Here is a 27,420-nt window from a genome sequence, read left to right as displayed (position 1 = left end):
ATCCTCTTTCATCCTGTGTTTTCTCTTACAGCCGCTCTAGCCTGAATGCCAAACTCGATGAGACTGTGCCCTTGAAATGTGAAGAACCTTACATCACTCCCTCCATGGTCAGCCTATCTGCCCCGGTGGTGACCTCATCAGACAGGGACGGCTCCACCACCACCACATACTCTCAGAGCAACATTGTCCGAGTATCTGCCTTGTAGATGTCATGCCTATCTGATCAGCTAACTGGTCTCAAGAAGCACCAGATGCTGAGGAGAGGGACCACCGAGCATCAACCTGCCATAATCTAGAGGGATTATAAGATTAGCAGAGGTCGGGGTTTTTTCAAGTAGTGATCTCATCTGATGTCAAACTCTGCATGGTATTAGAGTGGTGTGGACGGCTTCCTTGGAAGAAAAGCGACCAGCAGATCTTGCTCCATTAAGCACAGCAGAGCAAGGAAGAGTTGGGATTGCGTGGTTATTGTTGTTGCCTAAAAGTACTGAGAAAAACTTTATTTTTGAATATGTAATGTAGTCGTATTTGTTGTCTTCTGATTCAAAGGACGAAAGGCAGATGTTTAAAGGTCATTCTTGATGACCTCTGATGACAAAGCACACATATTCATTAACTGGGGACCATCTTTGTGAATATTAAATCAGTCTACTTACACATTAGAAATGTTCACTTCACTCACCACCCAGTTAAATAGATTGTTTTGAAACCCCTCAATTAACTGGTCTCTAATAGTCCCCTCACTGTTGTAAATTCAGAAAACATGCATCCACTGGAATGGATAACTGTTGTGAATATTCATTAACTGATTCATTAACTGGTTGATGTCATCGCTTGATGAGTAAAATATACTACGCATCATGACATGTTTGTGAAATGTGCAAGTGAAAGTCAAAAAGACAAAGTCTGTGTTACCTTACATATTTGACATTCTGATATGGATTTATGTGAAAGCCACGTTCATTAAATAACAATTGACAGTGAGAAATATACAGGGTACATATTAGTTAGGTCACAAGGTAGAAATATAAGTGAATGTTCTCAGCAACACTTAACTAATACTAACCCTAATTTGGACACATAGTATTGACCTGGAATATGAAAGAGTGTTGAACATCCTTTCGATTGAGTTAATCCTAAATTATAATATTCAAAAGCAAGACTTTGTAGAGTTCACTGTGTTAAAGGGCCATTTTGTACATTTTTCATATTGTAAATATCTCGTTTAGAACTTTATCAACCGCATTCGAAGTTGGATCCTCTTATTTCTAGATTTAGTTGACAGTTGTTGGCATACTATTTCTGTCTGTTAGCTGGTTGAATTAAGGATTTGCATGCTGTCATTGCAGAATTCTGTTTTATTAAAGTATGTCTCTGCTTACTGTTGGAGGTTTGTCAGTAAAAATGAGATTGATGAAAGGAAACACAATGAGGCTGGTGTATGTTATGATGTAAATTCTGCAACACTGCTTTTAATGAAATACAAATCTTGTCATGGACTACATATATAAAGGGTAAGGACAAGGGACAAATAATCACACATTGTGCATTTGATGCAGTGGATAAAATAAATACTGTAGCTCTACTGAAACATCCATTAAATGACCCATGTCTTTTTTTTTTTTTTAATAAGACAAAGAGAACACACTTCGATGGATGTCATAAAATTTTGCCTGATTACTCTAAGAGTATCTTCAATAACCAGATGGGAACATAATAATTAGGTGCTGCTGGAGGACATGTGAGGACCTGACTGGCCCAGCAGTGGGTCCTGGCTGAAGGGTCTCTGGAGACAGACAAGCAGGTCTCAGTGATTGTTTGACTGGGAGCTCAACAGTGTCCCCCTGCTGGGCTGATTATGTTGGTCCAGGCTGTTTCTCACAGCGTGCAGCACCTCTGCTCTGCAGTGTTTAGTAACTGCTGAGAAGTCAATCTGCATAAAATCTAAGATAACACAGCAGCACACTGTAATGATAGGTCTCCTATAAGCAAAATGGAAATTCACACTTGTAAGTCTGGGGTTTAATTTAGTTCATATCTGAGCAATGACTAGACAAAGGTTAACCATTTTAATATAATAGTAATAATCTCGAATAAGAATAAATGAATAATAGTGAATATTGAATGTGGTCATTTGGTCTAGTGTCACTCACTGGTAGACAAAAGTGGAAACATTATCATTTCTTATTGAATATGGATTTAACCCTGTTCTTGAGCCTGTAAAACTCTGTCCGAAACTGAGGGTTGACTGCGGCGTATATTATTGGGTCACTCAGTGATGTGATGCAGGCAACAGACACCGACAGGATCTCCACGTCCTGAATGACTGTAATCTGAAAAAATAATGGAGAATTTAGAAAGTGTTAAGGAACGTTAAACAAACATGTCACAGCTAATCAGTTTCTAGGTTATATTAATTCAAATTCAGGTTCTCAAACTTGGGTTCAGGGCCCCACATTGGGTCAGTTGATATGTGAACAAGGTCATGGGAAATTTCTAAGGCTAATATATACATATTTGTTTGATATATTTGACAATTTTATATTTGCTGGGTTCATAACAATTTTTGGAAGCCTAAAAGTAAGCAGCCAAAATTCATACAAGGTTGAGAAGCACCGCATACTATGAACAAAAACTGTTTCTTCCACTGTATGACATACAAATTGCCAGTAAAAGATGCATCCTTATCTCTACACTTACCTGTGTATTCTTGTTTTTGTGAACTATGAAATTTATCAGGATAGTTGTGATCAAAGGTAGCCAGAATAAGAGGAAGGTCATAATTATGTAACCAGCACGTTTGGCCATCTTGCTTTCCTTCTTTTTGTTCGCTCTTTCTTTACCGGCTTTTGAAGGCATCATGCAAACGGCACCTTCCGTTTCCACATTTTGTTTTGTAGATTCTACTTCAGGGAGGGTATTTGACACTGGAGGCAATGAAGACACTTGACCTACTGTTACAACAGCCAATGTTACTCCTCCGTTGCTGTTCTTAACCTGTTTCGGTTCAATCAGCAAAACAGAAGTGGATTCAGGATTGTCTAACTGTGCAGAGGAGGGAACATGGGGACTTGTTTCTTTCATTTCAGAGGGTGCTTTGTCACTTTTCACTCTCTCTTTGGACTGCTTTTCTGTGTCGAAATTGCCTGACACCTTCTGGGGCTTTGCGGTTGAGCTCATAACACTAGAGGCACCATCCCTTTTTGATAGTTTTGCTTCAACTTTCATAGTACACGGGTTAGACTGCTCTGCTTTAAAAGGTTTCTTGTCAGTCTGCACTGCAGGATGATGATGTTCTGTTCCCAACTCAGTTATCTCCACTGTATTGTTTAATCCTTTCTTATTCTCTGAATCGATGGAGACACTTTGTGTCACTTTTTTTGAGGTCAGTAGAGCAGTTGTTGAATCTTTCTTGGATGAATTTGGTTCAGCTTGTGTCACCAGCTCCACCTGAGCAACACTGTTCAAAGTCTGGGTTTGCTCTGACTTTCCTTGTCCATTTTCCACAGCCACGGATTCTTCTTTCTTCTGTTTATCCTCTGTTTTCTCTTTTTTAGAGAGGGGAAAAGTACCTTTGTCAAATATTTTTCGATTGTGTGACCTTACAAGGGTAAATATGCGAGCATAGAATCCACTGATCACACCAAAGCAAGCTGCCCATAGTGGGAACAACATGTAAAGTCCAAAGGTATCATAGGAGGATGATGTTTCTCCTTGTGATCCTTTGCATTTAACATGCACGGGTGAGTCTCTCACAAATATCAGACAAAAACCAGCCACCAGAATAGCTAAGATCCATGTGAGAGGAATCAATACCATAATCCGTCTTCTCCTTTGAGCAGTTTTGAAAGGCTGTGCAATGGCCTGGTATCTCTCCGCACTTATACAAGCCAGTGTAATCAATTGAATGCAGCAGCTGAAAGAGAAAGAAGCCACTTGTGTATCACAGATCAACTCGTCCACATGTCCTCTTTGATACCCAACCAGAACAATGAAAAGGAGAATGGGGCAGTCAATTACACATCGAAGAATGTCAATAACTGCAAGATTCACCACTAGCGCATTATTCCACGTTTGCAGTGATTTTTGGTGGTAGACTGCCAGTATGACAAAAATATTTGCTGCAATACCTACAAGAGAAGTGATCAACAGAATCAAGCAGTTTGCCACAATGAAAGAGATGTCAATGTATTTCTCCCAAACGGTGTTGTTCCCATAGTCCCATGCAGGTGTAGGCTCGCCTCTCATCTCCAGGCTCAAAGAGTCAACATGTTTAGTTCTGTATCTTCAGTCTTACTACGCTGTCCAAACATACATTAAGCCTGCTTCTCTTGTCGGGCATGTGATTCTCTACTGAATGACTAATTGAACCTGTACTTTAGACAAGTTAAGCCAAAGCATCCGCCCTTTTCATTATCACTCCACAGCACCAGCAAGTCACCTGGGAGTCCTCACTATTCACATTCATTAAAAACTGTGCTGTGTATTCACAGAAGAGACGACAGGGGGGAAAAAAGGATAGCTGTTAATTGAAAAGTAGTTACGTCACTATCGTCTCAATCCTTATATCCAGTCTTGAATGATATAGTATTGTGATGCAAAGGACATGCATATGTGTGTGAAGTGAACAGCTGTCCATTTCATTTAAACCAGTATAACACAAAGCTTTGCATTAACTGTGCCAGATGGATGACTTGGGAGTTCTTGAATTGGCTCAGGAAATAAAGAAAGCCATGCTGCTGGATTATAGCATGACACTGTGTAATCCTGTTTGGAGATAAAGTGTGAAATGCTCTTTGCTTCAAATGTGCAAGCTTATGGACTATGCCAAATCTGGGATTAGATCAACACAATATATTTTCCTCCTGACCATCATATTATTAGACAAATTCCCCTTAAAAATTATATAACTGCATAATGGAAGAGAAAACTCCACCAAACTACAACTACAAAGCTTTCATAAAACCTGCTGCTAACAAATAATTTTAACATGAACTGAGACAAAGTGACAACTAACTTGTTTAAATAGAAATGATGAGGCAAAAGAGTAATTGCAAATCAGAAACACTTTATTTAGAATCAGATTTCCATTTACAATATTTACATCAAGGGTGCCAAACAAGTAAGAAGGAACAGGACAAAACTGGTGGTACCAAAAAAAAAGAAAATTCACCCTGACTATTCTCACGAACAAAACCAAACTAATCAAAAAATCCTAACATAGCTACAAAGAGACTATTTCAAATCAATACAATAGGGGTACCCACCACTAACCTGGTGTATAGATATCACTTTTGTGTGCACAGTGTAATGAGCAGACCAAGTGCAGATCTGTCAAACCACATGGTTGCTCTACAGAGCACAGAATAGGCAAGCAAAGTCAAAGGGTGAATTAACTTTCTCTTCATGCTAATAGTCTTTATGCTTGGTTGTCCATGCTGGGGATTGGACTGCTGGATTTCAATCTGACCTGTGAGAGACGATTCTGGTGTTCAACGGTGGGAAGGACAAGCTGATCATACTTGGAGGGTTTGATCAAGCAAGAAAAAGTGAAGAAAAAATAGTGCCACCAGACTTGCATGTAAGATACAGTCCTATTTTTGTAAATTTCTGGAAAAATAAGGAAGTCCATTGACATTTTACAGGTTTATTTTATTTTCATTAAAGGTCGAGGTTTTATAGGTCTAATGACATCATTGGCTAAAGCAAACATATCAACAAACTGAAAAATATATCAATGAATAAAATAAAGTAAACTACACCAGTAGAAAACCCCTCTTGAATCAAGTGAAGCATATCAAACACCAACTCAACGGTTAAATTTCTCCCCAAATAGGCCCTCTTATTTCATCTTTATTCAGTAATTCATATTAATCTTCATGCTGGTGACTCAGGGGGCTCAGGCGTGTGCCATGTGAGACACGAAACCATGCTTTTGTATCAGACCCAAAGACTTTGTCATTACGTCATCTTTCTCTGAACTGCAAAATGATTTTTAAAAAAATGTAAAAACCTGGCAGACCACAGAGCGGGTCAGCCAAGAAGGCTCAAAGTCTTTCACTGCATCACTGACTCCCCTGATTCTCAGCATTATAATATGCACTAAGTGAGGCAGGATCGCCTGACAAGTGCATCCAAATTTCCCATGTGATGTTGTTGGTATTGCTGTAGTGATTTAAAAAAATATGCCTTATGTTACTCTGATGTATTAGGTCAGCTGTACAATCTGAGGGAGAACATATTATGTTGCCTTTGCTGTTTTCCTACAACTAATAAATATTTTTCCCGAGTAAATTGGGTTTGGACGTCTGAAAAATGTGAGAGTTGGCAAAAGGCAGGACTTGAATACTGAGTAATCCACAATAAATACAATTATTTGGTCTGGATGTGAGTGTTGATTAGATGATGTAGCTGGGTAATGATATTATGTCAGAAGAAGAGAAGTGCAGTAGGTGTTTAACTAACACAAAATCAAAGTATTTGTTCCCAGAAAAAGACCTTGTAATATAAAAAGTGTTGCACAGTCTACTGTAAGCATGAATCAATAAACACACAGAATGCATTGCCCAACACCCTGAAAATGTTAAGCATCTAACTGACTTTCAGAAAGGAGGAAGTTTTTTCTCACACTGCATGAAAACATGTCCAATGCATTTTATTTATGAACAAAAATTCAGGGGTAAAGGGTCTCACTTCCTCACAGGCTCTCTCTCTCTCTCTGCAGTCCAGCTGTATTTGACTCTCCCAGTCTTGTGAAAAATGTATACAAATGGAAAATTACATATGGAAAAGACATTTCTCACAAAACATTCAATTCAGTCGGTGTTTTCTGTCCTTTCAAGATCACCTTTTTCTTTTTTTTGGGGACTACTTTTCCACATGCACACACACACACTTGCAAACATCAATATGAAAAAAGGTAACATTTTATTGATCTAAACATACAGATATAAAGCCATCTTACTGAATGCTCTCACTGTTCTAGAAAAAAAAAAGTGATGGACAAATACTACATGAACACCCTGCAATATAATGCAATTCAATAAAATGCCAAAAGGAACTACAGCATCGAAAAGAGATTAATCATCTCTACCTGGACACAGTCTTAACAAAAAGTGAACAAAATAAGCACTCTTTTGAGTGGTATTGTATTGGATCGCATTAGGATTCCTATTTTGTCCACCTTCTGTTTATCAGCTATTAGTCTCTGAGCCGATTCTGTTCTCATTGGGCTACAGTGAAGACCTCTCTGAAAGACATGGGCCTGTAGATGTGCAGGTCTGTGTCCCTGATGAAGCACCAATAAACAGTAACAACCATGGCAGCTTCTTGTGTTTGCTGGAGAAAGTCACAGAGGCAACACCTTACTTTGAGTGTTGATGTTCCTGCTTAGGGAAGTCAGCCGGCTCCACCTGTTCAAGGAGCGCATGTTGATGCTGACACTGGTAGGCCCGTGGGGAATGTAGCGGCCGCATGACAGCACCTCCAGAGCAGCGTCACGAAACTGTTGGACATGAAAATACACAAACACACTGTCAGGAAACATAACAAGCCACTCAAACACAATGTTTTCCTTGTGTTTTCTATATTTGTTCACCCTCAGACTTTGTATTTCAATTTTAGAGCAGTCATACACTAAAGCTGTTTACCTGCTTGTTGGAAAGGAAGTAGATGATGGGGTTATAGACAGGGCTAGTCTTGGCAAAGTACATGGGCATGGTGGCAACCAGTGGAGGGATGTAGAGCTCTGGATCCATAACTATCACCATCGACAAGATCGTGTAGGGCAGCCAGCAAACAAAAAAAGCTATGATCATAGCGAGTACCATACTAATGGCGTGCTCATTCTCTTTCTGGCTGGAACGCCCACCCTGAAGCTCCACACTCCTGTTCAGCTATGAGTAGAAAGCAAATTTGACTCCCATTAAAGGCTAATAACTTGTTTTAGTCTGTAGGCGGTAGATTGCAAACAGGATGAATTTTAGATCTTGCTCTAATGGTGCACACGTGCAATAAATATGCAGAAGCCATTAATAACCTACCTTATTCAAGGATTTCAGCACTTTATAGTAGCAGTAGATGATGACTACAACAGGGATAATGAAGCAGAGGAGTGTGTAGAGGATGAGATAGCTGTAGTTGCTCCACGACCTCTCCTCCCAGGCCAGAGAGCAGGAGGTCTGGACTCCCTCGGGTCCGTAAGAACTCCAGCCGAGTAAGGGTGCCACAGCCCAAAACAAGCAGAAGACCCAGACAACTAGTAGCCCGTTGATGCTTCTCCGCATGCTCAGCTTTAAACCAGCTTTAGGCTTACACACAACGTGGTACCGCTCATAGGCAAGCAGAGTCAGGGTGCAGAGAGACACCAGACCTAGAAGAGAGGAACAAATGAACAATCTTGAACTATCTTTTTCCAAAGCTTACATCCACATCTCAGTAAGATGCTTGGATGTAATGGAGAACATCTCCAATAACTCCATCCACTGAGAGGAGCACGAGATGTGGTTAAAAGATCTGGAAAAAGCTAATGAGTAGACCTATAGATTTTTTTGTTTAGTTTCCGAGTGTTTGAAGAAAATACATTTGATAAGTGTAGAAAGACTTAAAAAAGCATCAAAAGCCCAGAACATGAACAGTTTTGCAGTTAGAAATCACTCAGACGTGAAATGAAGAAACCATTTCTGGTTTTAACCTTAACAATTTTGTAATTCTTTGTAATGATGTTTCACAATGATAGACCTCCAGCCATTGGTCTCTAAATGGTGTATAACACACTCACTGCTCTCTCACAGCTCCACTTACCAAAATAATTGACTGCAAATCCTTGAAACACGCAGGCTGCGTGACCAATAAAGAAAGAGCCTTGGTAGTTGGTGATGGTGACGACCAGAGAGCCGCACAGGCCTATCATGAGGTCAGATACGGCGAGGCTGAGGATGAACACATTCATGGGCTGGAGCAGAGACGGATTCCTCAGCATCACGGTTATTACCAGACCGTTGTTAAAAACTGATAAAACTGTGTTGATGAACATGAGGAAAGAAAGTATGCAGTAGCCCACTTGCGGGAAGATGGTGGGCACCACAGTCTCCAACTCGGCGTGGAAGGATGGAGGATGCGAGCCGGAGCTCCACGGCGTGCTGTTGCTGTCCATGGTGCCTAAATGAAGTCCAGCTTTGGTGAAACTGTGACACTGAGCCCACAGACACTCTGCTCAGCTCAGGACCCAGCGTCATTGATCTTATCATTTCTGATCCCTGTCCAACCACTCAGCTTTTCTTATTTTCTGAGATCTCAGATTGTGCTTCTATCTGATAGAGAAAGCCCCAAATGTAATATGGGAAATTGGTCGGTAACACGATTTGGAGGGATTAATCCCAATGAACCAGCTGCTATAATGGTAATTGGAAAGTTGAGGGTTATTAACATGGGGCCAGTTAGTCCTCAAAATCAGTTTTCAAATTTGGAAGTATGTCCTTTTGTTGTTTATACAGCTAATAACAAAGGAAAATAGGAGCATGATGCAAGAATGGACAAGACATTCAGTAAACAAACACCTGCTAATTAAATCTAATTACAGGACAATTATCCTAATCCAAATAAATTCAAATTAATGACATGAACACTTGGATAGGATCATTAAGATCATTTACATTTTAATAAATAGTGAAATAAAAATACACTCCACCAAAAGCAAAAAAAGTCAACAAAAATTAAAAGCTACAGAAACACAAATAAAACCATGAGGTCTGGGTTGTGGCCACTGTTTAAGAATTTCCTTTTTCCAAATTATTAAAAGCTCCAGCTTGTTTATCAAATATATCAATCTGAATTCTTCAATCTTGCACATGATAACACAGTTCACACATTTTTTGCAGAAGTGTTAAACCCATAAAGACAAAACTCAGTGCTGCCTTCACAGATCAAACAGCAACACTAGTGCTAAACATAGCAATGATGTTCCATTTTTTTCCCTGACAAATGTGAACATTTTCCATCTGCTAAAATGAGACATACAGGCCGCGTTGTGTAAAAATGGTTAACACAATTAAACTCAAAGATCTCAGAACATCAATGTGCAATTCATGATGAAATTGACTAAAATGCTGCCTGGCAACATTTGAAAAGCTTGATTACCATAAATTATATTAGGCTATTACAAAAATATACATCGCAGTAATGTGAATAAGAGATTAAGGCAACTGAGTTTATGATGTAAATGTCACATCTCAGTATTTCCATTTAACCAGCAGTTTCTTACAGTGTTATAGATGCAAATGATGAAAAGGCAAATATAATCTTAAAAGGATGTACAATCAATACTACAGTACAGATATAGACCATGATAGACTTAATGTGTGACTGCCCCCTATTGCTTAGACTGTGTAAGTGCATCATATTTATATCATTTCTCACTACCCCTCTCTCTCTCATACATACAAAGACACACACACACAAACACAAACACACACACACAAACCTGAAACAATCAATACATTCAATGTTCCAAAGTCTGTGTGAATATTAATAACATAAAATACAAGGTATCCAGGTTTAAAATGAAAAAGTAAATACAATCTGTTGCATGTTTCATTTGGCTTAAAAAGCACTAGATCCACTGTCCCTTTAGCACACTTAATTCTTTGAAAGGATTTACATAACTAATTAGTTTAAAGCTTAATAAATAAATCAAACATCAACATTTTACATGATTGTTACCGTTGTACATAAGTTAAAATGTGCCGTGCATTTTCTAAAACGACATATCTCAAAACTTACAACACGCTTATGTTTAAGTCAGCTTCCTCTTTCTCTGATCATCTCTCTAATCGGACTCTGCTTTGGTCCTGTGGAGCTGTGAGAAGATGCTCAGACCCTAAGGGGAGTGTTCAGGCCAGAAGGGGACTCGTGTTGCAGAGGAGTGCGGCGAGGGAAAAAGGTGTGCTGGAAGTCGTAGTTGAGCAGGCAGCTAATGGAGGCCATGTAGATGTCAGCAAAGCGCGACAGTCGGCGTGAGAAGTAGGTGGGGTTGTGGTAAGTCCGGAAGAGACTCCCGAACTGAGCGTTGAAGATGTCCTTTGTCTGTGGCCTTCCATAAAAAACACATCAAGAGGAGGTTAGATTACTTTTACAAGAATAAATCATCAAAAGTAATTTCCTAAGTAATAATCTCCTTTACCTCATGGCATCTCTCTCTCTGATCCACTCTTCAACGACAGCTTGAGATGCGGGATCCCTGTGTACCTATTTGGGAGCAGAGCACAGAGGCTAAGCACATCATTTTGAAAAGAGAGAAAGAAAAGGAGAAAACACCACGTGGGAAACACACACAAACGATTTCCACTGTCTCCTTACCTGCATCTGCTCGATAAGTCCAGTCAGTGCCTGTAACCAGGTCATCATGTGAACATACTGCTCTGTGTTCATGATCTTGATCTCCTTTCTCAGCTCAGGGATGATGGCGCCTGTCCTCCAGCCGTGCTTCAGCGTCAGATCCTGAAAGGTAAAAGGCCCGTTTTAAATCGCAACACCGGGTACAGGATAATCTGTCAATTTGACAATTAGGAATTCACTTGTTTGGCTTGAGAGTCATGTGTCTACATGCAGGAAATAATCAAGCAATAATAAACACAAGGGAGGGTTTGAGGTACATATCATACAGTCTGAGTGTTATAATTGCTGTTACACTGTGGATTTGTCATTGACATTTTTGATTACCTATTGAGACAATTATTATAAAAAGGCCTAGTCTATGACGGTCATGTGGTGAAAGCAGCACATCAGCAGCACAATAGCAACAGTGTCACAGTTGATACGCTTAGTACTGTTGTGTACTTAGAAGCATTTTGATAGTGCTCAGGGCTCAATACACAATCAATGTAGTTGTACATATGACATGAAAGAAAATAGACTTTAAGCCTAAATGAAGAATTTGTTCACTGTTACATGGCTGGAAAAGAGATGGATGAATGAAAATTCCAGCTTAAATGGATCCAGGATTGTGAGAACATGTTTTCGGATTTTGTGCGTTTGGAATTTTTAATAAAACCGCATAATCGAGAAATAAAATATTGCTCCATCCATCTCTCCCTCTTCTGTATCTCCCTGGTAGCTCAGAGATGTTTCTGCTGCGTGTCTATTTGCAGTAATGATCTCATCCTACAGTCAGAGAGTGTACGCTGTGCTTGGTGTAAACCACACACGCCACATTCCATCTTTCTAAATAAGCAAGACGACATGTTTGACAGCTGGCTGCCAGCCACCAGCGAGGCATTACGCCAAAGATGTAAACGTTCATTAACACCACCTAAAGTTGATGTGACAAACATTCACATATTCATGTCGTTATAACTCACTGATGCAGCAGAAAACTAATGTTGGTTAGTTTGTCAGCTGGAAGGCAGCTGTTGGTAAATTCACAGGTTTAAGGTATAGAAATGTAAATAAAGTGCAATGATTCTCACTACTGTATATGTTGCAGGAGTATCAAGAGACACTGTCTCTCATTAAAACGCCATAAATGTCATCCAAACCCAATGCAGAGCTAATGTAACTATGCACAGAGGATTATATTCTCGACTAGCGTCACTGTTCTCTTTCAAACATTCAGTCAGTATCTCACTATCTGCATCTTCTCACAGACACTTACTGATTATAACTCCAGCCATTCAAGTTCAAGGGAATCACAGTTGAGTCTAAAATAAGATCTTAAATGGCGAGTGATCAATGCGGGGTTACTCTCTCTATTCATAGTATCATAATCTTTCATGCTACTAACACTTGTGTATTGTTATGGGAAGTCCTTTGTTGTGAATATGTCTTGCTGCTGCTTACTGCCAAGTCACTGTAGATGTGATCACCAAAGTAGAGCACTTTGGATCCTCTCCAGCCGGTGAGTCTCAGGAACTCATAAAGGTTTCCCTAGAGTATTCAAACACACACACACACACACACACACACATAAAAATAAAATCAATAATATACTCTATAAAGTGTATCCAGGAGTTAACTTGTCAGAAATCTTTAACTGGCATATCGTTGTAATTCTTTGGCACAACACCTGTTTGTAGATTTGCCCTTTTTCCAGTTTGTGAATCCTGTCCCACAGCAACGCACCTTTGTCTGTCACTCGCCTGAAAGGTCTGGAGCAAAATACACAAAGACAAACCTTATTCATTATAATACTGGCAGCTCCCAAACAAACATGCATCAATCCATGTTTTCTGTACAAATAGTGTACAAGGTCTACTGGCGAGTCAATCTACTGGCAGTGTGGTACCATACTACACGTGCTCATGAGACCTCTACTGGCGTAAACGAGGCACAGCATGGGCGTAGTATAAACTACAGTACAGACACACAAACGCACTTACTTTCTCCTGTCGTTGAAGAAACTAGGTTTGTCTGCTTGAACAATAACAACATCAAAGAGGTCCCTCCAGTCCTTCCCCACGATGTACCTCATCCCATGGTCCCTGAGAAAGGCAGAAATTCAAGACATTACCTTTTATACTTGTGTCTGCAACACTTTAGAGCTCATCATAAGGATACCTTAACAAGCGTCTGAGCTCAGGGCACAGAGCAGACAGATAGTGATGCAAACACCAGCAACCCTAGTGTGTGTCCATCCCACACTATTTTTCCAAGTAGAAGGAGTGAGTTCCTGCTTATAATTCTGCACGAAACAAACAAACTATTAATTCAAGGACATGGGTTCAATATTTTTCTGCTCTGGGAAGCCCTTTGAGGTGGGATACGTGTAGCTGGTCATTTTGTGCAATCAACTCTGACATCAAAGGAATCATAATATCATAGTCAATGATTTACAAGTGCTAGTGAGCGGAAAACCCTTTGATGTGTTTTTGCAAATCCATACAAGTTGTGGTGTTATATGGTAGCGACAATAAAAAAAAAAAAAAAATAGTACAGCGCTCATTCCTGACATTTTTAATTAACCGTGCTAACAAACACTTGCACCCTGTCTACGCACACTTACACAAAGTCAAAGGGGCTATTGGTAATGAGGAACATCTTTTTTCCGTGCTCTGACAGCTTCTTCAGCACAGCGTGGCTTTGCTCGCCATAGCAAATGTATTTCCCTGCAAATTAAGAAAACAGAGAGCGAAAGACAAACAGAAATAGAGGGTTAGGGGGAAAAGGCTGGGCATGAGTTGTCCTGATATAATTTGTGCAAACAAAACTGTTTTTTTTCCATATCACAGCCTCTTTGTTTCTGAATTAATTTTTTATGTCTTGGCAACCATTCAAATGTGGCTGTATAATTCATTTTATATTAGTTCAAACAAAGTCATATAAATCAAAGAACATTACCAATATCTGCTTCCACAGCTCGGTACATAATGCCCTTGACGTGAACATCTCTAATGGCTTCCTGCAAAGAGGAAAAAGTAAACAGCTCTCAGCCAGGAAGTCATGACTTCAATGGCACAATGTTAACATTCAGCTCCAGTAGCAACACTTTGCTCTGTATATAAACGGTTGACTTAGAAGCACAAAGAAAGTGCATCTCTGAATACAAATTAAATATGAAGAAAGCAAGCTGTGGAGTTCAGTTACTTCGGTGACACTGAGAAAAACTTTCCACCACATTTTTAACAGTGTAAAGTGCCTTTGAATACGTGAATGAGTGAATAGGCTCTCCCCGGCAAGGTTGCACATTTAAAGGCAAACTTAAAGGAAGTTTATCATATACAAAGATTGTTTGATGCACACAAAAGTCAAGGGGAAATAAAGTTGAAAAATGACAGGGTTAATACTGAATACTAAATCAGGCTTGGAGAGAAAAGATTTAGGAGGGTGCCTTTGAAAAGATATGAGAGGCACTCGTGGAGCGGAGAGTGTGTGTGAGGGCTTTTAATGGCAGCGCTCTGTCAAAAACACTACAGCGCCACACAGAATAGACAAAACCAGCATGACAGCTGCCCTCAAAGGGGGAACACAACGCTGATTTCTCGCCCCACTCCCTCTGAAGTGGCAGAGCCACCGGAGAACAGGCGCAGATGGCTGGAGGCAGGCTTGCTCGACTAAAATTAGACACCGGGTTTTCAGAGCTAAAATTAAGATGGCATTGAATGGCTGGAGTATGACAGCACAATTTTGTAGTACATGTGACTGGATCTGATCAGATTATTGCAGGATTGTTTCATGCATTTTCCCAAAACACTGATCAAAGAATGTAGAAGATAACAAGATATTTCACCTTCACATCTTTGTACAGATGGACTGGCTCATAGTCAATGTTGTGCCCCATGAAGAAGTCATTGACGCAGGACAGGAGGGTCATCTCTGGCAGGGAGAATATGTCCATGAACTGTTTCATGGAGAGGCCATGATGACTCTGCAGGACAGCAGTTAACATATGTCATATTCTGTTGTTTTTTTATGTTCGCAGTACCTGTGATAGTACAGATAGGTGTGGAAGTGATCTTACCTTTCCGTAGAAGTCGCTCATGATCTCTAGAGGTATGTGACAACCTTCATACATGGCAATTACTTCCTCATCACTAACTGGATGAAGACCCCTGTGGAAGAAACACAAAATATCACAAAGATAGATAATGATAATAATAGAATTCATGGTGAGTCATGTGCAGCTTGGACAACAAGGGGGATAATGAAACACCAAAAAAGACATGTGAACCCTGAAATGTTAAAAGATTGTGTTGTTTACTGTAATATTTTGTTAACCAAGAAAAAAAACCTTCTACTTTCATCAGTGTTTTATTCATTAACCCACTACCCTGATGTGTAAAGAGTACGGTCTTGACCTGCTCTATGTGAAAAGTGCCTTGAGATTCTGTTGTGATATGGCGCTATATAAATAAAAATTGATTGATTGATTGATTGATTGATGTGAGATGTAGTATATAATACAGATACCTGTATACAGTTCCCAGCTGGATGTAGTGAAAAGCATCAATCTTCATCAGCAGTGCCTATCAAAATTCATTGAATATTAGTACTTACAGTACAAATGATGCAAACATTTATTTTAAACAAAGCTGCCAGTTTTTGAGATAGACAAAGCTCTTCCTACCTTCTGAACATCATAGTGAAGTCCTCTTACAGCAAAATCGGGAATATATTCATACTTTCGCAGACCCTCTGGATACTAGTCCCCACAAAAAATCAGAAGTTGGTATGACAACAAAACAGATGATTAGAGTAAACCATAACAATAATCCACAATCCACCTACAGGATGCAGGTAAAACAGTGCTTGATGGTGTTACACAGTCGTAAGCCATTTAAAAACCTGAAATGTCAGGTGAATATAAAGTTTCCACTACTGATCTCTTACTGGAAATGTGACAGTGTTTATCTAATGGAAGCCTGATCAGATTTTTATAGGACATATTACTAATGACATATATTGTTGTGTATTGTTGTGTTCTATGAGTTGATCAGTTACAAAGCTGACAAGTCAGTTTCAGAAAAAGATGAATGATTCTGTCACTATCCGGAGCAGAAGTATTGTATGTTTGATGTGCCTGGTTTTAGAGAGAACACACAAACACACACACACACTCACCCTGTGTTTAGTGATGAGGATGTCCCGTGCTATGTTGAAGATGAGAGTGTGGAGGTGGCTGGAGTAAAACGCCAGGGTGTAGTCGTAGTCGAAGCCATAGATCTCTATGTCTCGGAGGCTCATCTCGTTGTTGGCAAAGATGGTGTCAGGGTCAACCGAGTTTGTGGATATATCCGGGATCAAACCTGAGAGGAGATAAACAACTGAGGTTATGTTGTTGGAAGAAACACTACTAAACAACTTTTGCAAGAGCATTCCACTTGCAGGTTGTTACGATAGAAAGATATATCTTAAGATGACAAGAGCTGTGGTCTGATAACAACGTATGACAAAGTTTCTTGAGGGTTGTGGGTGTGTTGCTTTAGATATGGTGTTCAGTATTGTGCTTAAATTAGGCCACTAATCACTGATATGGAGTACCTGCGAGTTAGATTTCTGTCCAACTATTGCAGCACCACTTTGTAATGAATGGTTGTGCTCATGGTGTAATTATTTTAAGTGTCAGGCGAAATGAGCCTGTTTCCTGCTCAAACATGCAGCAAAAGGAGGCAAAAATGTGCAGCTGTGTGAGATACAACATAGTTGAGCTTCGATTTCTGCTAGCACCTCCAAATCTGTTAAGATTCTTCAGGAATTTTCATGGTTTTGTGTTGACGCTGTAAAGATTTGGCTATGACCTACTTTCTTGAGAGACATGTGTGTTTTAATCTTATGATCAGGGGATGGACAAAAATACAGAAACACCTTCGATTATAATACAATACATCACCTGCACACAACTGAAATCAAACATAATTAGGATGTTATGAGCTTCATAAAGGTATGGATTGCATTTAATTTGTCAAGTGTTCATGTTGTTTTGTCCACCCCCATTTATCTGAACAACAAATTAACAAGTATTAACAAGTATGCATCATTTCCACGACATTTGCAGGATGTGTTTATTGCTTGAAAGGCTGCTAAAGTGAGACTTTGGCAGACAGTGTGGCGATGGAAATAGTTGGTGCATTAGCTGCTGGAAATATTGATCATAACAGGGTTATTAACAGTTTGGAATATATCAATGGTTTCTACACTGTGCGTTCATACCTTCAGTCTGCCTTTTGGTCTCATTGTAAACAGACCATAGCTTCTCTGTCATGTCCTGGCCGTCTGCAGAGCTGCTACACACAGATGCTGCGTAGTTTTTGGCTCTGGGTTGGTGTGACAGTAGTTGACCTACTCCATGAGATACCGCACCGAAATTCCGTTTCCATAAACGAGATCTGAACGTCCGGTGCTGTAAACCTTGTAAGACATTACAGAAAATATTCGCCTTCTGCAGACACTCCTTGTGCTTCAGAAGAGAAAACAGGGGTAAGGACAAGGGAGCCATGGCTTTGATCTTTGCGTGGCAGCCCGTGTATAGGTCGAGGTTGGCTCCCAGACGACTGCATGCGGTGGACGGTGTCTTCTGTAAATACCGAAAAGGTCCCTGGATGGCAGCTTTGCGCGTCACTTCCGCGTTTGGTACAGTCCCAGCCTGGTCTCTCAACCAACCAGCCAACCAGCCAACCGGCGAGGCTGATGCACCTCCTACTATCCATAAACATCTGCGATATGTCATCAGATACATGCATTAAATATGCATAACCCAGAAAATTATTCACTATTACACAGAGCTAATGTAACGTACAAGCCAGCAGCATTTTCTCTTTCTCAAGCTCCACATGGACTGGAGATCAAACAATATTGATAAATGTTAAGAATGAAAAATCATTAAGTCAGAATTATTATGAGATACTAAGTCATAATTTAGACTTTTTAAATCAAACTTATTATATACTAAGTAAAAAATAATCAGTCTTATTCAAACTTCAGATACTTAGAGTTATGAGACACATATTGAACTCAGTACATTTATGAACTCATTCTTGTGCCTTTTTACGTCAACAGTATGAGATTTTTTAAGTAAAAAATTTGACTTACTATTTCAAACTTTTACCTCAGTATCTCATGATTTCAAAAGCTCAACAGGGAAACACTGACTGAGGAAACACAAAGAGGGAAGCTTATGCTAAAAAGACTGAGATATCCACTTTATATGACTAACTCAGACTGCCGAAGCCTCATATAACCATATAAACTTTTAAATGCATTTTACTCAAAATGACTGTGTGGACACACTGTGGATTTTGACCCCCATCACTTACATTTAAAGTGCATTTGAAGCCAGTATGAACAGGAGGAATGATAACAGTGAGGAAAACCTCTTTCAGTGTTCATATGAGCACCTGGCTGTTGTTTTAAGCCGACACTGTGTTCAATCAAACTTCATACAGACTTTCAAATCTTTCAAAGTATATATTCACTCTCTCCTTTAATAATTGTGTGTTAGAATGAGTTATCATACTGTATTTAGTGTAAAGAAAATTCAACCAATACTTTAATGCACAAAGTAAGGATTGTTACAGTCAGCATAACCTCCTCCCCCACATACACACCTAATATTACACACACCCCACCCCTCCACAACCATAACAGCCCAAGCCTGATCATATACTCACACAGCCAGCAGACAGGTTTTTAAAAAAACAATATTATAATGAGCACATTTGTGTGATAATTTTACATACCATCTATACAGTTTTTCCTCAAAACTTTAAAGAAAAAAGGTTGTTTTCCACAGTACATCCATGACTTCAACTCAGTAGAGCTAAACAGTGCCATCTTATGGACTCATCTACTCATTATATACTCATTCAATGTTCAGTGTCTGCAGCGGAACAATGAAGTCACACCATTTTAGGGAAGGAAATGCAGATAACCTATCTACTATACCATATGCATAGATAAATATTCTTTAGACAAGCCACAGACTTACACCACACAGAAACAATATGCTACAATGGCAGTAGAGCCATAAACTAAAACGTGTCTGCATCTTGAGTATCGTTACGCTTCCGTGTCACTTGACTTTGACATTGCAGCAGAAAATCAAAGTTTAACTAACGTGTTGACAGAGATTTTTTTCCCCAGCTTGAGAGGTAAATTTTAGGAAGTGATGTGCTGATTATTCATTCTTGGCCAATGGTGGCCAGCCACGATTTGCGGGTATTGACTTATGTAGAAGAATCTGATTGGACGTCATGTACCGTAGACTGTGCTGTGATTGGTCTAAGTTTGTGCGTGGTGCGCAGCCATTGGTCGGTTGTCACGGGTTTAATAGAGTGGGCTCTTTCGGTGGGAGAGGTGTCTTGTCAGTCTCTCTTGTAAAGGCAGTGCTGCGTGCACTGATCCCCGGCTTTTGTCTTAGGAGCTCAAGACTCACGTCGTCAATCGAGCAATATATCAAAATGAAACGTGCCTGGGTGATAGGTCTCCTCTTCGCACTTTTAGCCTTTGGTGAGTAGCGGAAGGATTTGCTCTCTTATGTCACTTTTTTATCATTAGTTAACGTTTTAGCTAACATTAGCCAATAAGCTAGCGTTAACTTGCTTTTGTGTTTCCTTGTCTGCTCATTCATGACTAGAAGCCTGATATTTTGCATTTTCCTTGCTTCATTTTGGCCATTTGTTAGCGATAAACAGCGTTATCGATACGGCGTCAACACGTTTCTCATAGCAACGCTAGTAACGTTATCCGTCTTTCCTAACTTGCTTGCTTTTCCAGAAGTTTCTCATAGAAGAAACCATGTTATATCTACCTGACGACAGCTAACATCACTCAGGAGAAGTCTTATTGTTGCATAGATGTCCATATTCTGTCTTTAATAAAGCTAGCATGTCTAACAGCTAACCAGACTCATTTGATGATTTTCAGCGCGTCATTGCAGAGCTCCATTCACGATTATATAATCTGTAATGCTTAATATTTTTTCAGATACACAGTAAGACAGATGATTTTTTTTTAATCTAACAACTTTTTGTTCCTTTGCAGCTTCTGTAAAGGCAGAGGATGAACTTGATGTGGATGGGACAGTAGAGGAGGACCTGGGTAAAAGCAGGGATGGCTCCAGAACAGATGATGAGGTGGTTCAGAGGTAGGTGTCTCTTTGAATATCTTGTCACTTTCAGCCTGTTGAATGAACTGCACTTGTCCCTATCAGGAAAGATCGACTGAACCTTTAGTTAAGAGCACAAGGTCAGCATGACCAAGCTTGTGCACACAAATGCTCATAGCAACCCTTGCATTGTAGTAGTGGCCAAGCTTTGCAGTGTTTTCATTTATTGCACATCTCAAATTAAGACAAGGACATCTTGTGTGTTTTGGCTTCAATCTGGATACTGATCCCTAGAGGGGAGAACAGCTTTGACAGCAATGACTTGTTGTTGTGCAATTCCCTGATCTCACCTGTGTGTGCATCTGTGTATTCTCAGAGAGGAGGAGGCTATCCAGCTGGATGGATTGAATGCAGCTCAGATTAAGGAAATCAGAGAAAAGTCAGAGAAACACGCCTTTCAGGCAGAGGTCAACCGCATGATGAAGCTGATTATCAACTCCCTCTACAAGAACAAGGAGGTGAGCAGGAATAAATATCATCATATCAGTTTACGTTAAGCAGTATGTGATAATTTCTATGGATTTACTTACACAGTATGGCTTGCAGATGTTGTCAAGGAGGGGTGAGGTAATGAACTATTTGTGTGTTTTCTGTTTTTAGATCTTCCTTAGGGAGCTGATTTCCAATGCCTCAGATGCTCTGGATAAGATCCGCTTGTTGTCACTCACCAATGAAGATGCAATGGCTGCCAATGAAGAGCTGACCATCAAAATAAAAGTATGCACAAGAGAAGTGGGGGGAGGGGTTGGTGTTAATCAGTGCTGCAGCGTTAACTGGTCATGTTAATAGTTTTTGTTCTGTTTGTAACACAACTGTGTTGTTCCTCTCTACAGTCTGATAAGGAGAAGAACATGCTCCACATCACTGACACGGGTATTGGAATGACCAAAGAGGATCTGGTGAAGAACTTGGGCACCATCGCCAAGTCTGGCACCAGCGAGTTCCTCAACAAGATGACAGAGATGCAGGCTGAGGATCAATCTACCTCAGAGTTGATCGGCCAGTTTGGTGTGGGTTTCTACTCTGCTTTCCTCGTCGCCGACAAGGTCATCGTGACATCCAAGCACAACAATGGCACCCAGCACATCTGGGAGTCTGACTCCAATCAGTTCTCTGTCATTGAGGACCCTCGTGGCGACACACTGGGCAGAGGAACCACCATCACGTGGGTTTACATTTTATTCAGATGACAATTATGTATAAAAATAGTATTATGTTATAACAAATAGTATTGACAGAGAAATTAAATCCTCCCCTTTCTCTTTTTTCAGACTGGTCCTGAAAGAGGAGGCCTCAGACTATCTGGAGCTGGAGACCATCAAGAACCTTGTCAGGAAGTACTCTCAATTCATCAACTTCCCCATCTATGTTTGGGCCAGCAAGGTGATTACTCAATATTCAAGAGACACAGTTATATTATGAAACTGAAACATATGCAAATGAACACATGGCCATTGCACAATTTCTTCCTCTTGACACAACAGACTGAGACAGTTGAAGAGCCCATCGAGGAAGATGCTGAGGCAGCAGATGAAACCGAGAAAGAGGCTGCTGAAGATGAGGCTGAGGTTGAGGAAGAGGAGGAGGACAAAGACAAGCCCAAGACAAAGAAGGTAGGACGTCATTGTTGGATTGGTTGATATGGACAAGATTAATATGTTAATGATTATCTCAACAGTATTTTAATGGCTGGAGGTGCTAGAGAATTGAATGCTTTTGAGATCCATAAAATGTTTCTTCTTTTATTTATACACAAGTTTTTAACCATGAGAGTATTGAAACAATTTGGGTTATTCTTTTTTGTTACAAAAGGAATATTTTTTGGGCATGTTTGAAAATGTGTGATTGTGTTTGTAGGTTGAGAAGACTGTGTGGGACTGGGAACTGATGAATGATATCAAGCCCATCTGGCAGAGACCAGCGAAGGAGGTTGAGGAGGATGAATACACTGCTTTCTACAAGACCTTCTCTAAGGTAGACGCTTGAACAATAATGCTATGTCAAACTGTGGTGTAGAGTGAGTTCTTTAAGCACTATCTGAAGGTCCAGCAAGTAAATGTTTTTATAACTGTTTCAACAGGACAGCGATGACCCTCTGGCTCATATCCACTTCACCGCTGAGGGTGAGGTTACCTTCAAGTCCATCCTGTTTGTGCCCAATTCAGCTCCTCGCGGCCTGTTTGACGAGTATGGCTCCAAGAAGAATGACTTCATCAAGGTATGTTAAGCAGTATTTAGTATCCATTTTAGGGGTATTTTCTTCTAGGGTGGTATTAAGGAATTCCTTCAACAGTTTCTAAATTAACGTCTCTTTCTGTCACAGCTGTTCGTCAGGAGAGTTTTCATCACAGACGACTTCAACGACATGATGCCCAAGTACCTGAACTTCGTCAAGGGAGTGGTGAGTTATTTCTAACTCTAGTTGTGATGCAGCCATGTGAAGATATAAACTACAGAAGCTAGTTGGCCTTTTCTTTAATAGTGCCTGCACTATGATTAATGGAAATTTATTTTGTTAGGTTGACTCTGATGACCTTCCCCTGAATGTGTCCAGAGAGACTCTGCAGCAGCACAAACTGCTCAAGGTGAGCTTCATGTCTATAAAAAAAAAAAAAAAAAAAAGTACAGCAATGATTTATGCATTCTGCAGTTTCTCATTTGAATTTAATGTGACAGGATTATCTAAGGAAAAATAAAAGCTTTTGGAAAGGAAAAATGACAAAGGAAGTCACTATTTTTCATGTCCCTATTCAGGTTATCCGTAAGAAGCTGGTGCGTAAGACTTTGGACATGATCAAGAAGATTGCAGAGGAACAGTACAACGAAAAGTTCTGGAAGGAGTTTGGAACCAACATCAAGCTGGGTGTCATTGAGGACCACTCAAACAGGACCCGTCTGGCCAAGCTGCTCCGCTTCCAGACCTCCAACAGCGATAAAGAACTGGCCAGCCTGGAGCAGTATGTGGAGCGCATGAAGGAGAAGCAGGACAAGATCTACTTCATGGCTGGTACCAGCAGGAAGGAGGTGAGAGGATGTAAAAAAAAGAAATTGTATAAAACTGTAATTAATGACATTTACCTATTTATACTGCACAAAGCTTTTCTAATTTAATTGAACACCCAGGTAACATTTACAATGAAAGAGTCATGGCATTGATCATTTGCCCTAATTTCCCTCCGCAGGCCGAGGCTTCTCCCTTCGTGGAGAGGCTGCTGAAGAAGGGTTATGAGGTGATCTACCTGACGGAGCCTGTGGATGAGTACTGCATCCAGGCACTACCCGAGTTCGATGGAAAACGCTTCCAGAACGTGGCAAAGGAGGGTGTCAAATTCGACGAGAGCGACAAGGCGAAGGAGAAGAGGGAGGCCATGGAGAAGGAGTTTGAACCACTCACCACATGGCTGAAGGACCATCCCCTGAAGGAAAAGGTAGAGTACAAATTATATTGTAATAATCAACACATGAAAAACACTAGCCACAGAAGTGCTGACGTTTTGTTGCAGCTGTTATATCTCTTCCATCAGTCACATTATTTCATACTCATGTTGTTTTTCCCCCACAGATTGAGAAGGCCGTCCTCTCTCAAAGGCTTACCAACTCGCCCTGTGCTTTGGTTGCCAGTCAGTACGGCTGGTCAGGAAACATGGAGAGGATCATGAAGGCACAAGCTTACCAGACAGGAAAAGACATTTCCACAAAGTGAGTAATGATGATCCTGTGTGTACTAAGAATGTTGATACTCCTCATTATTACCTCATTGTAACATGTTAGAGCACGTCTGACTGTTTACCCTGAGCTTTGCTTAAACATTGCATTTCCTCTTTTTCAGTTATTATGCCAGCCAGAAGAAAACATTAGAACTCAACCCCAAACATCCTCTCATTAAGCAGATGCTTAAACGAGTCAATGTAAGTTTCAACATTATTATTGTCAAACAGTTTGTCTTCATATGTGTTATTTAAATGGTGATACATTACGTACCAAAAAGTAACAAATTTTGTCAGCAGCATTTTACAGTTTAACAGCTGACAGCAAAGGAACACTAAGTAGTTGTGATTTGTAATGTGAACTGTAAGATAGATATGAATTCAGTGGTATTAGTGCACTGATCAGAGCAGAGAACTTAATAGTCTCCTTTCTTGATGTTCTTCAGGATGACGCTGAGGACCAGTACGCGTCAGATATGGCTGTGATTCTGTTTGAGACAGCCACGCTGCGCTCAGGCTACCAGCTGGCTGACACAAAGGCTTATGGAGACAGGATAGAGCGCATGCTCCGACTCAGCATGAATGTTCCCCTGGACGAACAGGCAAGTCAACGTCAGCTGTCACATTACTGTGGGAACATTTGAATGGCAAATGTTTTCAGTTTCAGTGTGTACGTGTCAAGTCATATCTGCTCTTCCACAGCCGGTGAACTAATCCTATCTGTGAATAGATCAAACAGGGCTCATTTTGCATTGGAAATACAGTAGTTCCACTTTGACTATATTTACTTACTGACTATAAGTGGGGTTTTTAAGTTGGCCAGTGTGGTCATTAAGTGTGTTAGCGATGCGATGGTTGGAGATTGTGTGGGTGTGTTGTGTTAAATATTATGTGACTGTCCTGCAGATTGAAGAAGAGCCAGAGGAAGAACCAGAAGAGCCTGCTGAGGAAGAAGCAGAAGAGCCTGCTGAGGAAGACTCTGAAGATAAAGAGGAAATTGTAGATGAGGAAGATGATGACGAATCGGTGAGAACACATGCTATGGCATCTTAAGAATGTAAACTGATAAAATTCTGGAGTATGTGCTCTTCTGGCTTTTCATTCATAACTTAAATTTTGTTTCCTTACAGACAAAAAGACACAAAATTGAACTGTGAAACACTGAATGGAGGAGCATGTAACAATGAAGCTGGAGTCTTGTTCCAGCGCCACCGTGGTTGACATTATCCTGGGTGGGGTCCCTGGGTTGGGGTTTTTTAAGGCGAGCATTGTTTGTTTGTTTTTTTTTTTTTTTATTACATTCCTCATGACTGTAAATTTGTTAATATTTAACTGACCTGTTTATGGAAAGATGCGATCCTGTCTCTTGATCAAATAAATGTTTCCTGAAAAAAGGACATAATGTTTGTCTGGTGTTTAAAGGGGACAGGTAACTGAAAAAGCCTGCTCAAGTGAAGAGAGGGGAGCAACTATGTAATGTGGATTTTATAAAGTCACAGCAGATTGTGGTTGTATGAATAACAATGACAAAAGGATTTTAATTAACTCAGAATTGCTCAAAGGTAAAGCATGTCAGGTTGACTGCCAGTCAGCATTTTACCAGCTACAAAGTGCTGTTTCTGACAGCACTTTCAGTTTTTAAATGCAAGCTGATGTAACTAGTCTCTAGAGGCTAAATCATCTGTGCTCAGGTTGCAGATCCACTGGTCAAAAATACTGCAAAATTATTTAAAATGCTAAAGGGGAAAAGGTGAAATATTGTCAAACAGAAGGGAAGCAGTTTGTGTGTTGGGGTTTTTTTTCTGTTACACCAACTGAGTCTTTCCTACAAGTTTTGTCAAAATGTTTATTTTTTCAACCAGTCTCTTAAAGTATGCCTCTGAAAAATGGATTGTGAGAAATTCGATTTCTTGCTCAATGTCATCTTTTTCACATGGATTGTCATCTTTACTTGTTTGTCTCTTTCGAGGTAAAAACTTTGAATCAACAGGATGCCATCAAATTTCAACAGTTTAATGGAAACATCACAAATATTCTTGGAAGCTTCTTCAAACTACAAAAGACAAATGCTCAGTAGTTAAAATCATCTGGCAGTGTCGCGGCCATAGTGAGACCCCTCAGCCACTCCAGTCGATTACTTCATCCCCTAAAAGAGCATATTCAGCCTTGACATCTTACATATGGTTCATTATTACCCATGATGCCTTGTTACTACTGGTTTGCCAAACTGATAAAGAAGGCGGCCTGTGTGCTGGGGACTTTCTCTGGAGCACCTAGAGTTGGTTGTGGAGAGATGGATGTTGCACGAGTCGCTCAACATAAGAGACAACACTACACACCCCCTACACAACCTTCTGGACAGACAACAGAGTGTCTCCAGTCAGAGGCTCCTTCAGCTCCGCTTCAATAAGGACCGTTACAGGAGGTCATTTCTGCTCACTGCAGTAGCCATCTACAATGACTCCTCTGTGTAGGAAGTAGGGATGTGCAGAGAGCCCAGTATCTGTATCTGTATTTGTTGAGGCAGCAAAATTATTTGTACTTGTATTTGAATAAAAGTGGAAAGAGGCTTAAAAGTCCTGTTTTTTTTTTTATTACACTTTTAATTTTAGAAAATTAAAGTGTTACAATAAGTGTTCATGAATGAACTACCTTATGAAGAAGGTCCCCACACTGGGTCTCAAAATGAAGTCTCCCAGATCATAGACGACTGCGCTGACTACTGAGCTAAAACTTAACTCATTGCCTCATCGCACACAGACCTCTACCTATTTATACACCCATAACACAGAGACAGCACAGCCTGTAACATGTAGGGAAGAACTTCAACGGCGATTATTGCTCTGCACTTTTCAATTATTGCCTATTTTTTACAACCTAACATTGTGGAAAGGAAAAAGAGCAACAACAGGTTATGGAGAGTCTCTTGTAAACACTTTGTGTGTGTAGAGTAACTCAGCTTTATCTCTGGGGAACACCCCCAACTCCGGGAGTCATGTCCAAATTAGGAAATGTGTGTCATGTAGCAGCTGGATGTGACTCCCCTTGTTTAGACCTGCTGATAGACGTCACAGCGGAGCAGAGGAGAGAGACTGAGATAGCGATGTAACAAACCTGTTT

General features: G+C 40.2%; 5 protein-coding genes across 7 annotated transcripts in view; 2 read left to right on the top strand and 3 right to left on the bottom strand.

The window, feature by feature from the left end:
- LOC137183253 (potassium voltage-gated channel subfamily D member 2-like) overlaps positions 1-2,640 on the top strand; it is a 32,116-nt gene extending 29,476 nt beyond the window's left edge. The window contains exon 7 of one of the 2 annotated variants that reach the window (XM_067590170.1): positions 32-2,640. In XM_067590170.1, coding sequence (XP_067446271.1) covers positions 32-206 — 175 coding nt within the window. In that variant the 3' untranslated portion in view covers positions 207-2,640. The remainder of the gene's footprint in view (positions 1-31) is intronic. The other variant, XM_067590169.1, reaches the window with a different exon arrangement.
- On the bottom strand, positions 2,178-4,248 carry LOC137183774 (D(2) dopamine receptor A-like). The gene is made up of 2 exons (XM_067591076.1): positions 2,701-4,248; positions 2,178-2,333 (listed from the first exon to the last, which is right to left on the bottom strand). The coding sequence occupies exons 1-2, from the start codon at positions 4,246-4,248 to the stop codon at positions 2,178-2,180; spliced, it is 1,704 nt and encodes a 567-aa protein (XP_067447177.1).
- Positions 4,249-6,827: 2,579 nt separating this feature from the next.
- On the bottom strand, positions 6,828-9,154 carry parietopsin. The gene is made up of 4 exons (XM_067591122.1): positions 8,803-9,154; positions 8,043-8,371; positions 7,650-7,895; positions 6,828-7,504 (listed from the first exon to the last, which is right to left on the bottom strand). Exons 1-4 carry the CDS (start codon positions 9,152-9,154, stop codon positions 7,349-7,351), a joined length of 1,083 nt encoding a protein of 360 aa, XP_067447223.1. The 3' UTR covers positions 6,828-7,348.
- A 477-nt stretch (positions 9,155-9,631) lies between these two features.
- nt5dc3 (5'-nucleotidase domain containing 3) lies at positions 9,632-18,181 on the bottom strand. Its single transcript, XM_067590168.1, has 14 exons — positions 17,641-18,181; positions 16,552-16,736; positions 16,058-16,132; positions 15,901-15,956; positions 15,452-15,542; positions 15,221-15,358; positions 14,332-14,392; positions 13,997-14,099; positions 13,374-13,475; positions 13,061-13,142; positions 12,835-12,921; positions 11,356-11,496; positions 11,180-11,244; positions 9,632-11,089 (listed from the first exon to the last, which is right to left on the bottom strand). The coding sequence occupies exons 1-14, from the start codon at positions 18,164-18,166 to the stop codon at positions 10,870-10,872; spliced, it is 1,932 nt and encodes a 643-aa protein (XP_067446269.1). The 5' UTR covers positions 18,167-18,181; the 3' UTR covers positions 9,632-10,869.
- Positions 18,182-19,775: 1,594 nt separating this feature from the next.
- On the top strand, positions 19,776-26,876 carry hsp90b1 (heat shock protein 90, beta (grp94), member 1). Of its 2 annotated transcripts, none has more exons than XM_067590164.1 (18): positions 19,776-19,935; positions 20,470-20,572; positions 20,910-21,051; positions 21,194-21,310; positions 21,427-21,758; positions 21,865-21,976; positions 22,078-22,206; positions 22,451-22,567; positions 22,674-22,811; positions 22,917-22,994; positions 23,113-23,178; positions 23,348-23,617; positions 23,776-24,021; positions 24,156-24,292; positions 24,423-24,501; positions 24,747-24,902; positions 25,207-25,326; positions 25,431-26,876. In XM_067590164.1, the coding sequence occupies exons 1-18, from the start codon at positions 19,887-19,889 to the stop codon at positions 25,455-25,457; spliced, it is 2,418 nt and encodes an 805-aa protein (XP_067446265.1). In that variant the 5' UTR covers positions 19,776-19,886; the 3' UTR covers positions 25,458-26,876. The 2 variants fall into 2 exon arrangements, with proteins under 2 accessions (XP_067446265.1, XP_067446266.1); XM_067590165.1 differs by having other exon boundaries at positions 20,470-20,576; positions 20,914-21,051.
- The last annotated feature ends 544 nt before the right edge of the window (positions 26,877-27,420 follow it).

The sequence above is a fragment of the Thunnus thynnus genome, chromosome 5 (genome assembly GCF_963924715.1).
Source record: "Thunnus thynnus chromosome 5, fThuThy2.1, whole genome shotgun sequence".
Lineage (NCBI taxonomy): Eukaryota > Metazoa > Chordata > Actinopteri > Scombriformes > Scombridae > Thunnus > Thunnus thynnus.
This window is presented reverse-complemented; position numbering and strand designations above follow the sequence as displayed.

Excerpts from the sequence above, each read along its gene's own strand:
- LOC137183774 (XM_067591076.1), bottom strand. The coding sequence starts at position 4,248 with ATGAGAGGCGAGCCTACACCTGCATGGGACTATGGGAACAACACCGTT. Across the intron at positions 2,334-2,700 it reads ACAAAAACAAGAATACACAG|ATTACAGTCATTCAGGACGT; the intron begins GTAAGTGTAGAG and ends TTATTTTTTCAG.
- parietopsin (XM_067591122.1), bottom strand. The coding sequence starts at position 9,154 with ATGGACAGCAACAGCACGCCGTGGAGCTCCGGCTCGCATCCTCCATCC. Across the intron at positions 7,896-8,042 it reads TGCTGAAATCCTTGAATAAG|CTGAACAGGAGTGTGGAGCT; the intron begins GTAGGTTATTAA and ends TTCTACTCATAG. Across the intron at positions 7,505-7,649 it reads ACTTCCTTTCCAACAAGCAG|TTTCGTGACGCTGCTCTGGA; the intron begins GTAAACAGCTTT and ends CATGTCCAACAG.
- nt5dc3 (XM_067590168.1), bottom strand. The coding sequence starts at position 18,166 with ATGTATCTGATGACATATCGCAGATGTTTATGGATAGTAGGAGGTGCA. Across the intron at positions 15,543-15,900 it reads CAGCTGGGAACTGTATACAG|GGGTCTTCATCCAGTTAGTG; the intron begins GTATCTGTATTA and ends TTTCTTCCACAG. Across the intron at positions 15,359-15,451 it reads TGAGCGACTTCTACGGAAAG|AGTCATCATGGCCTCTCCAT; the intron begins GTAAGATCACTT and ends GCTGTCCTGCAG.
- hsp90b1 (XM_067590164.1), top strand. The coding sequence starts at position 19,887 with ATGAAACGTGCCTGGGTGATAGGTCTCCTCTTCGCACTTTTAGCCTTT. Across the intron at positions 22,568-22,673 it reads TCTACAAGACCTTCTCTAAG|GACAGCGATGACCCTCTGGC; the intron begins GTAGACGCTTGA and ends CTGTTTCAACAG. Across the intron at positions 22,812-22,916 it reads AGAAGAATGACTTCATCAAG|CTGTTCGTCAGGAGAGTTTT; the intron begins GTATGTTAAGCA and ends TTTCTGTCACAG.